We start from the raw sequence: 17,002 nt of genomic DNA on the forward strand, positions 1-17,002 counted from the left end.
AGTCTCACATTGTCCTGGTATTTGAAGCATGTGATGATGGAGGTTAGGGTGATGTGATCACGGGGGTTAGGGTGATATGATCACAGGGGTTAGGGTGATGGGATCACAGGGGTTAGGGTGATGTGATCACAAGGGTTAGGGTGATGTGATGGGGGTTAGGGTGATGTGATCACGGGGGTTAGGGTGATGTGATCACGGGGGTTAGGGTGATGTGATGATGGGGGTTAGGGTGATGTGATCACAGGGGTTAGGGTGATTTTATCTTTTTCTCTGTTAGATCTCCTACCTGGGATATCTGATGCTGTATAACTATATCATCCTGGTCAAGATGGAACGATGGCCCTCCATTCAGGAGTGGACTGTCATCGCCTACATCCTCACGCTTGGCTTCGAGAAAGTCAGACAGGTAAATAAGATGTTGAAGTGCAGGAAATTAATCTGGTCATCTTGAATATCAAATGAATATGAAAGAATTTAATCACCGGCGAGACGAGGATTCGAAGGCCCCTAATCCAATTGGGGGTTGGCCAGGAAGTCAGATGACACGGTAACACTGAGCTGCCTCACACTCCAGAAACAAGCACAACATGTTTTTCTTGGCTTAGTTACCTTGACCTTGTCCATAGATTCTGATGTCAGAGCCGGGGAAGCTGAAGCAGAAGGTCAACGTGTGGCTGGAGGAGTACTGGAACATCACAGACTTGGCGGCCATCTCCACCTTCCTGATTGGTCTGCTGCTTCGGCTGCAGAACGAGCCCCTCCTGGGCATCGGCCGTGTCATCTACTGCATCGACATCATTTTCTGGTACATCAGGGTCCTTGACATCTTCGGGGTCAACAAGTACCTTGGACCTTACGTCATGATGATTGGAAAAATGGTAACTTGTTTGATTGACATCCTGTGTTCTATTGTATGTTCCAGAGGATTGACATCCTGTGTTCTACTGTATGTTCTAGATGATTGACATCCTGTGTTCTACTGTATGTTCCAGAGGATTGACATCCTGTGTTCTACTGTATGTTTTAGATGATTGACATCCTGTGTTCTACTGTATGTTCCAGATGATTGACATCCTGTGTTCTACTGTATGTTCCAGATGATTGACAATCTGTGTTCTACTGTATGTTTTAGATGATTGACATCCTGTGTTCTACTGTATGTTCCAGATGATTGACATCCTGTGTTCTACTGTATGTTCTAGATGATTGACATCCTGTGTTCTACTGTATGTTCCAGATAATTGACATCCTGTGTTCTACTGTATGTTTTAGATGATTGACATCCTGTGTTCTATTGTATGTTCCAGAGAATTGACATCCTGTGTTCTACTGTATGTTCCAGATGATTGACATACTGTGTTCTACTGTATGTTCCAGAGGATTGACATCCTGTGTTCTACTGTATGTTTTAGATGATTGACATCCTGTGTTCTATTGTATGTTCCAGAGGATTGACATCCTGTGTTCTACTGTATGTTCCAGATGATTGACATCCTGTGTTCTACTGTATGTTTTAGATGATTGACATCCTGTGTTCTACTGTATGTTCCAGATGATTGACATCCTGTGTTCTACTGTATGTTCCAGATGATTGACATCCTGTGTTCTACTGTATGTTCCAGATGATTGACATTCTGTGTTCTACTGTATGTTTTAGATGATTGACATCCTGTGTTCTACTGTATGTTCCAGATGATTGACATCCTGTGTTCTACTGTATGTTTTAGATGATTGACATCCTGTGTTCTACTGTATGTTCCAGATGATTGACATCCTGTGTTCTACTGTATGTTCCAGATGATTGACATCCTGTGTTCTACTGTATGTTTTAGATGATTGACATCCTGTGTTCTATTGTATGTTTTAGATGATTGACATCCTGTGTTCTACTGTATGTTCCAGATGATTGACATCCTGTGTTCTACTGTATGTTCCAGATGATTGACAATCTGTGTTCTACTGTATGTTTTAGATGATTGACATCCTGTGTTCTACTGTATGTTCCAGATGATTGACATCCTGTGTTCTACTGTATGTTCCAGATGATTGACAATCTGTGTTCTACTGTATGTTTTAGATGATTGACATCCTGTGTTCTACTGTATGTTCCAGATGATTGACATCCTGTGTTCTACTGTATGTTCTAGATGATTGACATCCTGTGTTCTACTGTATGTTCCAGATAATTGACATCCTGTGTTGTACTGTATGTTCTAGATGATTGACATCCTGTGTTCTACTGTATGTTCCAGATGATTGACATCCTGTGTTCTACTGTATGTTCCAGATGATTGACATCCTGTGTTCTACTGTATGTTCCAGATGATTGACATTCTGTTTTCTACAGTAGGTTCCAGATGATTGACATCCTGTGTTCTACTGTATGTTCCAGATGATTGACATCCTGTGTTCTACTGTATGTTCCAGATGATTGACATCATGTGTTCTACTGTATGTTCTAGATGATTGACACCCTGTGTTCTACTGTATGTTCCAGATGATTGACATCCTGTGTTCTACTGTATGTTCCAGATGATTGACATCCTGTGTTCTACTGTATGTTCTAGATGATTGACATCCTGTGTTCTACTGTATGTTCCAGATGATTGACATCCTGTGTTCTACTGTATGTTTTAGATGATTGACATCCTGTGTTCTACTGTATGTTCCAGATGATTGACATCCTGTGTTCTACTGTATGTTCCAGATGATTGACATTCTGTGTTCTACTGTATGTTTTAGATGATTGACATCCTGTGTTCTACTGTATGTTCCAGATGATTGACATCCTGTGTTCTACTGTATGTTCTAGATGATTGACATCCTGTATTCTACTGTATGTTCCAGATAATTGACATCCTGTGTTGTACTGTATGTTCTAAATGATTGACATCCTGTGTTCTACTGTATGTTCCAGATTATTGACATCATGTGTTCTACTGTATTTTCTAGATGATTGACACCCTGTGTTCTACTGTATGTTCCAGATGATTGACATCCTGTGTTCTACTGTATGTTCCAGATGATTGACATCCTGTGTTCTACTGTATATTCTAGATGATTGACATCCTGTGTTCTACTGTATGTTCCAGATGATTGACATCCTGTGTTGTACTGTATGTTCTAGATGATTGACATCCTGTGTTCTACTGTATGTTCCAGATGATTGACATCCTGTGTTGTACTGTATGTTCTAGATGATTGACATCCTGTGTTCTACTGTATGTTCCAGATGATTGACATCCTGTGTTCTACTATATGTTCTAGATGATTGACATCCTGTGTTCTACTGTATGTTCCAGATGATTGACATCCTGTGTTGTACTGTATGTTCTAGATGATTGACATCCTGTGTTCTACTGTATGTTCCAGATGATTGATATGCTGTGTTCTACTGTATGTTCCAGATGATTGATATGCTGTGTTCTACTGTATGTTCCAGATGATTGACATCCTGTGTTCTACTGTATGTTCCAGATGATTGATATGCTGTGTTCTACTGTATGTTCCAGATGATTGATATGCTGTGTTCTACTGTATGTTCCAGATGATTGATATCCTGTGTTCTACTGTATGTTCCAGATGATTGATATGCTGTGTTCTACTGTATGTTCCAGATGATTGATATGCTGTGTTCTACTGTATGTTCCAGATGATTGATATGCTGTGTTCTACTGTATGTTCCAGATGATTGACATCCTGTGTTGTACTGTATGTTCCAGATGATTGACATCCTGTGTTCTACTGTATGTTCTAGATGATTGACATCCTGTGTTCTACTGTATGTTCCAGATGATTGACATCCTGTGTTGTACTGTATGTTCTAGATGATTGACATCCTGTGTTCTACTGTATGTTCCAGATGATTGACATCCTGTGTTCTACTGTATGTTCTAGATGATTGACATCCTGTGTTCTACTGTATGTTCCAGATGATTGACATCCTGTGTTGTACTGTATGTTCTAGATGATTGACATCCTGTGTTCTACTGTATGTTCCAGATGATTGACATCCTGTGTTGTACTGTATGTTCCAGATGATTGATATGCTGTGTTCTACTGTATGTTCCAGATGATTGATATGCTGTGTTCTACTGTATGTTCCAGATGATTGACATCCTGTGTTCTACTGTATGTTCCAGATGATTGATATGCTGTGTTCTACTGTATGTTCCAGATGGTTGATATGCTGTGTTCTACTGTATGTTCCAGATGATTGATATGCTGTGTTCTACTGTATGTTCCAGATGATTGATATGCTGTGTTGTACTGTATGTTCCAGATGATTGACATCCTGTGTTGTACTGTATGTTCCAGATGATTGACATCCTGTGTTCTACTGTATGTTCTAGATGATTGACATCCTGTGTTCTACTGTATGTTCCAGATGATTGACATCCTGTGTTGTACTGTATGTTCTAGATGATTGACATCCTGTGTTCTACTGTATGTTCCAGATGATTGACATCCTGTGTTCTACTGTATGTTCTAGATGATTGACATCCTGTGTTCTACTGTATGTTCCAGATGATTGACATCCTGTGTTGTACTGTATGTTCTAGATGATTGACATCCTGTGTTCTACTGTATGTTCCAGATGATTGATATGCTGTGTTCTACTGTATGTTCCAGATGATTGATATGCTGTGTTCTACTGTATGTTCCAGATGATTGATATGCTGTGTTCTACTGTATGTTCCAGATGATTGACATCCTGTGTTCTACTATATGTTCCAGATGATTGATATGCTGTGTTCTACTGTATGTTCCAGATGATTGATATGCTGTGTTCTACTGTATGTTCCAGATGATTGACATCCTGTGTTCTACTGTATGTTCCAGATGATTGATATGCTGTGTTCTACTGTATGTTCCAGATGATTGATATGCTGTGTTCTACTGTATGTTCCAGATGATTGATATGCTGTGTTCTACTGTATGTTCCAGATGATTGATATGCTGTGTTCTACTGTATGTTCCAGATGATTGACATGCTGTGTTCTACTGTATGTTCCAGATGATTGATATGCTGTGTTCTACTGTATGTTCCAGATGATTGATATGCTGTGTTCTACTGTATGTTCCAGATGATTGATATGCTGTGTTCTACTGTATGTTCCAGATGATTGACATGCTGTGTTCTACTGTATGTTCCAGATGATTGATATGCTGTGTTCTACTGTATGTTCCAGATGATTGACATGCTATACTTCGTGGTGATCATGCTGGTGGTGTTGATGAGTTTTGGGGTGGCGAGGCAGGCCATCCTGCACCCCGATGAGGAGCCAACATGGCGTCTGGCCAGGAACATCTTCTACATGCCTTATTGGATGATCTACGGTGAAGTGTTTGCCGACTCCATCGACCGTAAGACTCAGATTTATAGTAAGATTCTGTTTACTGTCTCTTGGGCAGATGATCAGTCCTGTTTGTCTATTAACCCATCTGTTTACCCGTCTGTTAACCCGTCTGTTAACCCGTCTGTTAACCCGTCTGTTAACCCGTCAGTTAACCCATCTGTTAACCCGTCTGTTAACCCGTCTGTTAACCGGTCTGTTTACCCGTCAGTTAACCCATCTGTTTACCCGTCAGTTAACCCATCTGTTTACCTGTCAGTTAACCCGTCTGTTAACCCGTCTGTTTACCTGTCTGTTAACCCGTCTTTTTACCTGTCAGTTAACCCGTCTGTTTACCTGTCAGTTAACCCGTCTGTTTACCTGTCAGTTAACCTGTCTGTTAACCCGTCTGTTAACCCGTCTGTTAACCCGTCTGTTTACCTGTCTGTTAACCCGTCTTTTTACCTGTCAGTTAACCCGTCTGTTTACCTGTCAGTTAACCCGTCTGTTTACCTGTCAGTTAACCTGTCTGTTAACCCGTCTGTTTACCTGTCTGTTAACCCGTCTGTTAACCCGTCTGTTTACCTGTCAGTTAACCCCTCTGTTTACCTGTCAGTTAACCCGTCTGTTAACCCGTCTGTTTACCTGTTTGTTAACCCGTCTGTTTACCTGTCAGTTAACCCGTCTGTTTACCTGTCAGTTAACCCGTCTGTTTACCTGTTTGTTAACCCGTCTGTTTACCTGTCAGTTAACCCGTCTGTTTACCTGTCAGTTAACCCGTCTGTTTACCAGTCTGTTTACCTGTCAGTTAACCCGTCTGTTTACCTGTCTGTTTACCCGTCTGTTTACCTGTCTGTTTACCTGTCAGTTAACCTGTCTGTTTACCTGCCTATAACCTGTCAGTTAACCCGTCTGTTTACCTGTCAGTTAACCCGTCTGTTTACCTGCCTATAACCTGTCAGTTAACCCGTCTGTTTACCTGTCAGTTAACCCGTCTGTTTACCTGTCAGTTAACCCGTCTGTTTACCTGCCTATAACCTGTCAGTTAACCCGTCGGCTAACCCGTCTGTTTACCTGTCAGTTAACCCGTCTGTTTACCCATCTGTTTACCTGTTTAACCAGTCGGTTAACCTGTCTATCAACCCATCTGGTAACCGGTCTGTTGACCTGTAAATATGTAGCTCTTCTTCTTCCTGTCATTAATTCCCCTCCATTACCTCTTGCTTTTCTCTTGCTTGTCTTGTCTGAATACTGGAAGACATTCTGTTCCATTCAGCAACATTGTAGATGCGTCTTTTGGTATATTGGTTAAGGTGTAGGTTTTTGTCTTGATGCAACATAAGAACCATGTCTTTTATGTGATTGTACACTGATACACAAGAAATTCACTGTCTCCACACTCTACCAAAGATCATCTGCCCAGTAGTTGAATTCTCATGAAAAATGTTTCTTCTGTCAAGGTGGAGGCATTTAGCTAAAATTGAAGTATTCAGTGAGAATTATGGACAGCAAATTACAAGGATGTAGCTGTTTTGGATAGTCCCGGTCAGTGATAGTTTGTCAGCAGCATAGCCAAGTCTTTGATTTCACATTGACCTGCTCTTGACCATGACAGAAGTATGATGTCACTTCAATATTCCTGCCTATTAATTTGCTCTGTCTTTATCTCATAATTGCTGTGCATATCTGGAACTGCTTCAAGTCTATGCAATGGAAATCAACCGTGAGTATTTTTCATTACTGGCTAGCAGATAGCTTAGCAGAACTTGAGAACAGCTTCCGAAATGTTGTAGAGGATCAAATGCCTGAGTCGTCAAGGTTAAAGAATGGAAAGAAATCTGTTGTTTTGTCCTTGAGCAAGCCAGTTAACCCTAATTGCTTCTGTAAGTTAATGTGGATAGAGCATCTATAAATGACAGATATCTAAATAAGTCTAGGTTCATGTTCAATGTTGAGCGTGTTAATATATAAATGCTATAGCATTATACTACCAATTGTTTTCTTGTTTTTTTCTCATTCTTCTGTTTCTTCCTTTCCTTTCCTGTTTCTCTTTCCTGCAGCTCCATGTGGAGATAACCTGTATGATGAGGATGGGAAGAAGCTTCCTCCGTGTATCCCTGGAGCCTGGTTGACCCCAGCCATCATGGCCTGCTATCTTCTGGTGGCCAACATCCTGCTGGTCAACCTGCTCATTGCTGTCTTCAAGTCAGTCCATAACTAGTCTGCATTTTGTTGTACTTGTACAATGACAATAAAGTTTAATCTAATCTAAAACTGGTCTCTTGAAACAGCAATTACACAATATTTGATTATAGCTTTAGAATTAGTGTACAGGTTTTTGCCAAAACTAAATCTTTCACCACTTTACTGTCCAATAAAACATACCGGATGAACAAGGCCTGATGAAATATATCTTAAAAAGAGCATGGTCTCTTAGCTGCTTTGTCTGGCCTGAACTGAGGGATGTTGGTGTTTTTATATTTAAAACAACACGGTCTAGATCGGGCCAGTTGGTTGAGGGATGTTGGTGTTTTTATTTTTAAAACAACACTGTCTAGATCGGGCCAGTTGGTTGAGGGATGTTGGTATTTTTAAAACAACACGGTCTAGATCGGGCCAGTTGTGTAACAACTTGTCAAGGTGTAGTGTTGGAGGGAACCAGGCGCAGGCAGTACTCTCGTTCGTGGGATTTATTAAAACAACAAACAAACCAAACACGAACGGAAAAACAATACTAATGACTGAATGAAATAAAAGTGCGCAACATGCGTCTTAACAATTAACATTCAAACAGTACATTCAATAACACTCACCGATTAAATGCACAAACAGCAACAATGATCCACAATGTGGGGAGCAGAGGGGAAACATATATACACATACAAATGAGCTAGATTGGGACCTGGTGTGGAAGATGGGAAACATGTGACAGTCCGGGATGTGTTCGTGAGAATATGGGAACTTGTGGAAATATGGCACGGTGGCGCTGCTGCTCACCGCACCATTACAAGTTGGTTGAGGGATGTTGGTGTTTTTATATTTAAAACAACACTGTCTAGATTGGGCCAGTTGGTTGAGGGATGTTGGTATTTTTATATTTAAAACAACACTGTCTAGATCGGGCCAGTTGGTTGAGGGATGTTGGTATTTTTAAAACAACACTGTCTAGATCGGGCCAGTTGGTTGAGGGATGTTGGTATTTTTATATTTAAAACAACACTGTCTAGATCGGGCCAGTTGGTTGAGGGATGTTGGTATTTTTATATTTAAAACAACACTGTCTAGATCGGGCCAGTTGGTTGAGGGATGTTGGTATTTTTAAAACAACACGGTCTAGATCGGGCCAGTTGGTTCATTATTAAACCCTCCTGTGGTTCCTCTGCTGCAGTAAAATCTTCCTGAATGGAAAATATTCCTGAATTCATCTCAACACTAACATGAACCTCTTCTCATGCAGCAACACTTTTCTGGAGGTGAAGTCCATCTCCAACCAGGTGTGGAAGTTTCAGAGATATCAGCTCATCATGATCTTCCACGACCGTCCTCTCCTCCCTCCTCCCCTCATTGTGTTTAGCCACCTGTACCTCCTGATCAGCAGGGTCTCCGGTCGCTGCTCCAACAAGAAGAATGAGGGAGAACCGGACGAGAAGGACAGGGGACTTAGTGAGTTAACTTAACAGAACTTACATAAAACAGACAAGACTATCAAAGAGGACAGGGGACTTAGTGAGTTAACTGAACAGAACTTAAATAAACCAAACAGGGCTATGAAAAAGGGCAGGGGACTTAATGAGTTAACTGAACAGACCTTACATAAACCAAACAAGACTATAAAATACATGAATACACAAAAAACAATAACTACGATTAGATGAAAATTTACAAAAGCAAGTCAACCCAACAGAAGGATTTCGGATAATGTAACAAACCAGATCAGGAGTTTGGATAAGGCAACAAAACAGAAGAGTAGTTTGGATAAAGTAACTGAATGGAACAGGAATTTGGATAAAGTAACTGAATGGAACTGGAATTTGGATAAAGTAACTGAATGGAACTGGAATTTGGATAAAGTAACTGAATGGAACAGGAATTTGGATAAGGTACCTGAATATAAAATGAGTTTGGATAAGGCAGCTCATCAATTTCATGACATATGGTGACAAAGATGGGATAAGCATAAAAGAAATACAATACAACAATATTGATTGGCAGTGTTTAATTAGGAGTCTTTATCAATGCAGGGGCAAATACGTCCTGTTCTCACAATAAAATGCAGCTTCAGAAATACCCATGTCCCGCCATCTCCCTTCAGAGCTGCATCTGAATCCGGAGGAGCTGAAGGCCCTGTATGAGTTTGAGGAGCAGTGTGTGGAGGAGTACTTTAAGGAGAAGGAGGATGAGCATGAGTCATCCACCAATGAGAGGATTAAGGTCACATCTGAACGGTCAGAACACCCCACGCACTCCCAACGTCCTCTACAACACACCCCCCCCACGCACTCCCAACGTCCTCTACAACACACCCCCCCCCCACGCACTCCCAACGTCCTCTACAACACACTCCCCCCCCACGCACTCCCAACGTCCTCTACAACACACTCCCCCCCACTCACTCCCAACGTCCTCTACAACACACCCCCCCCCCCCCACGCACTCCCAACGTCCTCTACAACACACTCCTCCCCCACGCACTCCCAACGTCCTCTACAACACACTCCCCCCCCACGCACCCCTAACATCCTCTACAAAACACTCCACCCCACGCACTCCCAACATCCTCTACAACACACTCCACCCCACGCACTCCCAACGTCCTCTACAACACACTCCACCCCCACACACTCCCAACATCCTCTACAACACACTCCCCCCCCCCCACGCACTCCCAACATCCTCTACAACACACTCCACCCCACGCACTCCCAACGTCCTCTACAACACACTCCCCCCCCACGCACTCCCAACGTCCTCTACAACACACTCCCCCACACCGACTCCCAACGTCCTCTACAACACACTCCCCCACACCCACTCCCAACATCCTCTACAACACACTCCCCCCCCCACGCACTCCCAACGTCCTCTACAACACACTCCCCCACACCCACTCCCAACGTCCTCTACAACACACTCCCCCCCACGCACTCCCAACGTCCTCTACAACACACTCCCCCACACCCACTCCCAACATCCTCTACAACACACTCCACCCCACGCACTCCCAATGTCCTCTACAACACACTCCCCCACACCCACTCCCAATGTCCTCTACAAAACACTCCACCCCCACGCACTCCCAACGTCCTCTACAACACACTCCCCCCCCCACGCACTCCCAACGTCCTCTACAACACACTCCCCCCCCACGCACTCCCAACGTCCTCTACAACACACTCCCCCACACCCACTCCCAACATCCTCTACAACACACTATCTCCATGGATACGAATATCACATGGATTTTCAAACTTCTATTTTATTTTTAGTCTTTAGCGAACACTCTTATATAAGGCATTTTTTCATATTTCCCCCGACTTTCATTTTTTAAAACGTCAACCTGATTACAAGGTGGAATGCCTCTTGACAACTCCCAACTTTTCCCAGATTTTGGAGCTGGTTTTAGCACTAAAATGCTTTGTCAAATACTCTTAGACCAAATAATTTGGAGTCCTACAGTTAGAGTTACTCCTAAATCAGCATGTTAGGAGCTACTTTTAGCCTTAAGATGTTTTGTATGAATACGGCCCCTGGTTTGCTGTGCTAGATATCAACCTAATTTGCTTTGCTAGCTATCAAACAGGTTTGTTATGTAACTATCTACCTAGTTTGCTTTTGCTAGCTATCAACCAGGTTTGCTATGCTAGCTATCCGCAGAGTGCCACAGCAGCGAGTGCCATTCCTTGTTTTATTTTCTTGTGAAAATAAGCAGGTAAGTACTTTGTAGGTATAATAAGTATTACATGTTATCATAACATGCCTCAATCATATTAATTTCAGACAATATCAATAGCATATCAAATTCATGATATTGGTGCTTGGCAACCAACTTTTTAAGTGTAATGTATTTCTACTTTTGCTTCTAGGAGTGTAACGTTAAAGGTCAATTCAAGTCACATGATCATCATTTGAATACTCCTTCATTAGCCCCTGGCTAAATCCCTCCTGATCCTCTTCAAAATCGAAACATGAAGAACATGAATTGCATCATTGAAGTCACGTGTGTCCCACATGTGACTGAGTTGATAGGTGTATTGATCCCCTCGCCACTCTCTAGAAGAGTAGATAGGTGTATTGATCCCCTCGCCACTCTCTAGAAGAGTTGATAGGTGTATTGATCCCCTCGCCACTCTCTAGAAGAGTAGATAGGCATATAGATCCCCTCGCCACTCTCTAGAAGAGTTGATAGGTGTATTGATCCCCTCGCCACTCTCTAGAAGAGTTGATAGGTGTATTGATCCCCTCGCCACTCTCTAGAAGAGTTGATAGGTGTATTGATCCCCTCGCCACTCTCTAGAAGAGTAGATAGGCATATAGATCCCCTCGCCACTCTCTAGAAGAGTTGATAGGTGTATTGATCCCCTCGCCACTCTCTAGAAGAGTTGATAGGTGTATTGATCCCCTCGCCACTCTCTAGAAGAGTTGATAGGTGTATTGATCCCCTCGCCACTCTCTAGAAGAGTTGATAGGTGTATTGATCCCCTCGCCATTCTCTGACACCTGACAATGGATGGCCCCCTAAGCAAATTGGTAGGGGTGAGGGGCTGGTTTAGAATCACAGCCATTACGCAAACAAACAACAAGAGTGACAACCAATTCTAGCCTGTTGAAATGGAGCAGTGATATTGAGGATGATCAAGTGCCCTGTGGGCCTTTTGTCCTTGTTGTTCTAGAACTGTAATATGAAACTGTTGACCCTCTCTTCTCAGGGTGGAGAACATGTCCATGCGCCTGGAGGAGGTAAATGAGAGGGAAAACACCATGAAAGCATCTCTGCAGACGGTGGACCTTCGCCTAGCTCAGCTAGAGGACATCCACAGCCGCATGGCCAATGCCCTGGAGAAGCTGGCCGGGGTCGACCAGTCAGAACTTAAACGTTCCCACTCCACACGCTCTTCCAACTGCGACACGTCTACCCTCTTCCGAGCCAGCTCGATCAACAGTGTTGATGGATATAGCATGTATCGCTTTCAAATGGACGTGGACGAACAGAATCAGAGGGAGGCTGAAAGGAAAGCCCAACTTGGCCCTGAGAGACAAGGCAGTATAATGTCTGGGCTGGGCTCTGAGAGACAGGGCAGTTTACAGAAAGGCTGTAGTTCCTCTACCCTGACTGTGGGCCCGGAGAGACATGGCAGCCTACATGCCAGGACCTCCAGGGACTGTGGCCGGACTTTAGGCCTGGATAACAAGATGCGTCCTAGCTCCTATGTGGACATATTAATTTCCCCTTGTGAACAGAGGGTTGAGGGGGAAACCACTGGAGTTGAGGATCTGATTGACACACCTAAAGAATGCCCATACCTTAGAGATCCCCTGGATTCTGCATTAGCCAAAGCAGGTCTATCAGGAGAGAAGCCCAAGCTGGAGAAGTATACGTCCGTTGAATGGGTTTCAACCGAACCTGAGGACACCTTCCCTACATCTAGAGAAAGGTCTAAGACCACCATCATTTATGACCGAGCTGAAGCAAGGGACAAGGGCGTCTGGGTTGCAGACTACACCCCTAAACCAGAAGCACTGGACACTACAGATACACTGCATGCTGCGTTAGCCAAATCAGGTCTACCGAGCCTAAAGCCCAAGCTGGTGGCAACTATTTCCTCTCCACAGGAGAATATTGTCCATGCTAACATATGCTACTCCACCGAACCCCCAGCCACCCCACAATCCACTAGGCCCAGGGCTAAGAGCATGGTCCTTTACAGTACAGCCACAGCAGGGGAAGACACAGAGGTTGAAGACTACAACCGTCTGATGGACAAGGTGGCCCAGTCTCCAGGCCTGTGGGGGTACAGGGTCCAGCCCAGAGCCTCTGTAGTTAGTTCTGCCCAGCTACTAAAAACACAGACCATCTCTGAGCCTGAACTGCAGGAACCACAGGAGTTTCCTAAAAACATAGAGACTGTGATGGTTCCAACACTTTCTAAAACTTTGCTAGTTCCATCAGAGTCTTTGCTGTTTCCTCTGGGTTATTCACCTGCAGACCAGCAGCTAGTTCCTGCAGACACTGCCTCCCCTCCTTCAACTGAGCTGGATCCTCCTGGCCCAACATTGGTTCCTCTGGTTCAAACACTGATTCTTCCAACCATAGAGATTGATGAGGACCAAACCATGTTTCAGCAGGCTACAGACATAGAAGGCAACCCCCACCAAGGCTACCTGATGGTAGGTGAGGACGATAGGATGTTCCCTCAAAGATCTAAGACCTGGAACAGCAGCACCTGGAAAGGAAAGAGCCTGGGTGACAGCAGGGCGCGGCTTCGAGGAGCTAGCAGTTACACAGACATAGTTGGAGCATATGGAACCACAGTTGAGGATGAAAAGGAGGAGAAGACAGAGGAGAAGGCAGGTGGGGATTGGGTGGAGAGAGATGAACGTACAGAGGGGAGAAAAGAGAAAGAGAAAGAGCACGGGAGAGAACAAGGTGGTGGAGAAGGAAAAGAAAGAGCTGAGAGTCAGGTTACCATCTGAAAGAAAGCCACATTGCAAAACAATACCAAACACCACTAGACCTCTGTCCCATGCTCCAGAACAATACCAAACCCCACTAGACCTCTTGTCCCATGCTCCAGAACACTACCAAACACCACTAGACCTCTGTCCCATGCTCCAGAACAATACCAAACCCCACTAGACCTCTTGTCCCATGCTCCAGAACAATACCAAACACCACTAGACCTCTGTCCCATGCTCCAGAACACTACCAAACTCCACTAGACCTCTGTCCCATGCTCCAGAACACTACCAAGCACCACTAGACATCTGTCCCACAATCCAGAACAATACCAAACACCACTAGACCTCTGTCCCATGCTCCAGAACAATACCAAACACCACTAGACCTCTGTCCCATGCTCCAGAACAATACCAAACACCACTAGACCTCTGTCCCATGCTCCAGAACAATACCAAACACCACTAGACCTCTGTCCCGTGCTCCAGAACAATACCAAACACCACTAGAGAGGAACCAGGCTCAGAGGTGTGACCAGTCCTCTTCTGGCTGTGCCGAATTAACATATTAAGAGTAAAAATTGTAATAATTAATAAAAGCATGTGGGCTGAGTCCAGAGTCTATTTAAACTTAGTCCTGGTCGGAAGCATGACCAGATGGACAAGGACAGGGACGGGGGGTGCTGACCCTACTCCCCCAGCACAATGATATTGTATCATAAGACCTTGGGGCTAAGACGGGGGGAGCTGAGACATGGAAACGTGGCATAAGGAGTGCAGGTTTTTGTCTTTGCCCTACCACTCACACACCTGATTCAAATGTTGCCCCAGCACTCACACACCTGATTCAAATGTTGCCCCAGCACTCACACACCTGATTCAAATGTTGCCCCAGCACTCACACACCTGATTCAAATGTTGGCCCAGCACTCACACACCTGATTCAAATGTTGGCCCAGCACTCACACACCTGATTCAAATGTTGCCCCAGCACTCACACACCTGATTCAAATGTTGCCCCAGCACTCACACGCCTGATTCAAAGAGTTGCCCCAGTACTCGCACACTTGATTCAAATGTTGCCCCAGTACTTACACACTTGATTCAAATGTTTCCCCACCACTCACACACCTGATTCAAATGCAACTACTTGCACACTTGATTAACATTAACAACCTATAATCAAGCTTGTAATTTGAATTAGGTGTGTGAGTGCTAGGGCAAAAACAAAAACATGCACCTCTTGGGGTCCCCAGGACCAGAATTGGGAAACACTGAACCTAAGCGCTATCTTACTAGCTACGAAGGCTTCTTCTGCCACATGGACATATGGAAAAGGAACAGAGCACCTACACACAAAAAAACTGTTTTAAATGATCATGAGTCTAATAAATTACTAGCTAACTTTAAAAAAAAAAATTTATTTCTAATGTTTTTTCTTGAGCCTCAGTGCTGGTGGAATGTGCAGGTGTATTTACGTACACCTGACTGGCTGATGGGATGGTCTGGAGAACACGCTCTTACCCAGATAAACGGTCACTTTTCTATTATCATATAATTAGTCTGGTAATATCATATAGTCATCCAAAAGAACCATTCCAAATAAACATTCTGGGAATCTTTTTTTCAAATAGCTCCTTCACAAAGGGCATAACACTCATTTTCACAAGATCTATGTAATTCTGACCTTAGTGTGACAGGGTGGACAATATAATGGAAACACCACATGGAAAAGAACTTCTAAATCAAAATGACTACTGCAGCTGCTGAGGTGACATGTTGATGTCTATTAGCTGTACATCTGAGTCAGATATAAAAGTGGTCTGACAATTAATACTTATTTTAGTTTCTAAAAGTAACATGAGGAAACTAACATTTCTAAAGAGGCTGTGGCTGAAGTGCAGGTGCATTGCTCTGACAAATTGCTACATTTTCTCAAGGGAAAGAGTCTCAAAAATTATTAGAGCATATCCTGAAAATTGACAAATTGCATCTGTAAAGAGGAACAATGCTGTCAAGTTGAAGCAAACTGACAGGGATAGACAGATAGCTAACAGGATAGTTTCTTAATGCACCAAAAGCACAACCTTGAAAATGATCATAGCATTGAACCATGACCTCTGTAACATCAACACACAAAGACACATAACTTGGTTTAAGGACAACAAAACATGGACCCCTGAGCATTAAAAAAAGTGTAATGGTCTGATGAGTTTCAAGGTTTTTTTGTCAAATTCACTGAACAACACAGTCACCCTGCACAATGAAATTCTTGTGACATGGCACCCAACAACTACATAGTGAGAGTTAAGAAGAAGAATATCTAAGCAAATATATAGCCAGAAAAGATAAAGCAATAATATACATAAAACTGTACATAGCAGCAGATTAAAAAGAGTACTGTAAACTAGCAGCAATATTGGTAGTAGTACTGAATATTATAGATATGGCAAGTATGGCAGTAATATACATAAAAATGTAAACTAGCATAAATTTTTGAAAGAGTAGGATGGGGCATATGTACAGTATGGTAGAAGTATTGAGTATTATAGATACATGTGAGTGTAATATGCTTATGAATGGTACATGCAAAGGAATATTCAAATGCCCATTAAAAGTACTTGAAAGGAATAGTTTGGGTGATCAGTATGATCATGGATCAGTGTTGCTGGTTGAGGAGCCTCATGGAAAACTGTTAGTGAGTCTGGAAGTACGTGATCCGATGCTCCGGTAGCGTCTACCAGACGGCAGCAGTGTGAGCAGAACAAAGCCTGGGTGGTTGTGATCTGTGATAATGTTCCATGCTTTTCTAAGGCATCGTGTATGGTAGATGACTTTCACGGAAGGGAGATGGAGATGGCAGCTGATCATGCGCTCCACATATTTTACCACCCTCTGGAGGGACTTGTGGTACTGCCGTACCACGCAGTAATGCAGCCTGAGAGGATGCTTTCAATGGTGCACATGTAGAAGTTGGTGAGTTTTTACAGACA

The 17,002-nt window shown here is 43.3% G+C and overlaps 1 protein-coding gene across 4 annotated transcripts in view; it reads left to right on the forward strand.

Moving 5' to 3' along the window:
* The window catches only part of LOC105007103 (transient receptor potential cation channel subfamily M member 1), a 58,687-nt gene extending 44,199 nt beyond the window's left edge, over positions 1-14,488 (forward strand). For 2 of the 4 annotated variants that reach the window (XM_034288359.1, XM_034288361.1), the window contains exons 20-27: positions 278-406; positions 627-878; positions 5,193-5,385; positions 7,039-7,059; positions 7,397-7,541; positions 8,794-8,999; positions 9,649-9,781; positions 12,263-14,488. In XM_034288359.1, coding sequence (XP_034144250.1) covers positions 278-406; positions 627-878; positions 5,193-5,385; positions 7,039-7,059; positions 7,397-7,541; positions 8,794-8,999; positions 9,649-9,781; positions 12,263-14,027 — 2,844 coding nt within the window. In that variant the 3' untranslated portion in view covers positions 14,028-14,488. The remainder of the gene's footprint in view (positions 1-277; positions 407-626; positions 879-5,192; positions 5,386-7,038; positions 7,060-7,396; positions 7,542-8,793; positions 9,000-9,648; positions 9,782-12,262) is intronic. The other 2 variants (XM_034288360.1, XM_034288362.1) reach the window with 2 other exon arrangements.
* The last annotated feature ends 2,514 nt before the right edge of the window (positions 14,489-17,002 follow it).

This window comes from Esox lucius, chromosome 19, assembly GCF_011004845.1.
Source record: "Esox lucius isolate fEsoLuc1 chromosome 19, fEsoLuc1.pri, whole genome shotgun sequence".
In the NCBI taxonomy this organism is placed as follows: Eukaryota; Metazoa; Chordata; class Actinopteri; order Esociformes; family Esocidae; genus Esox; species Esox lucius.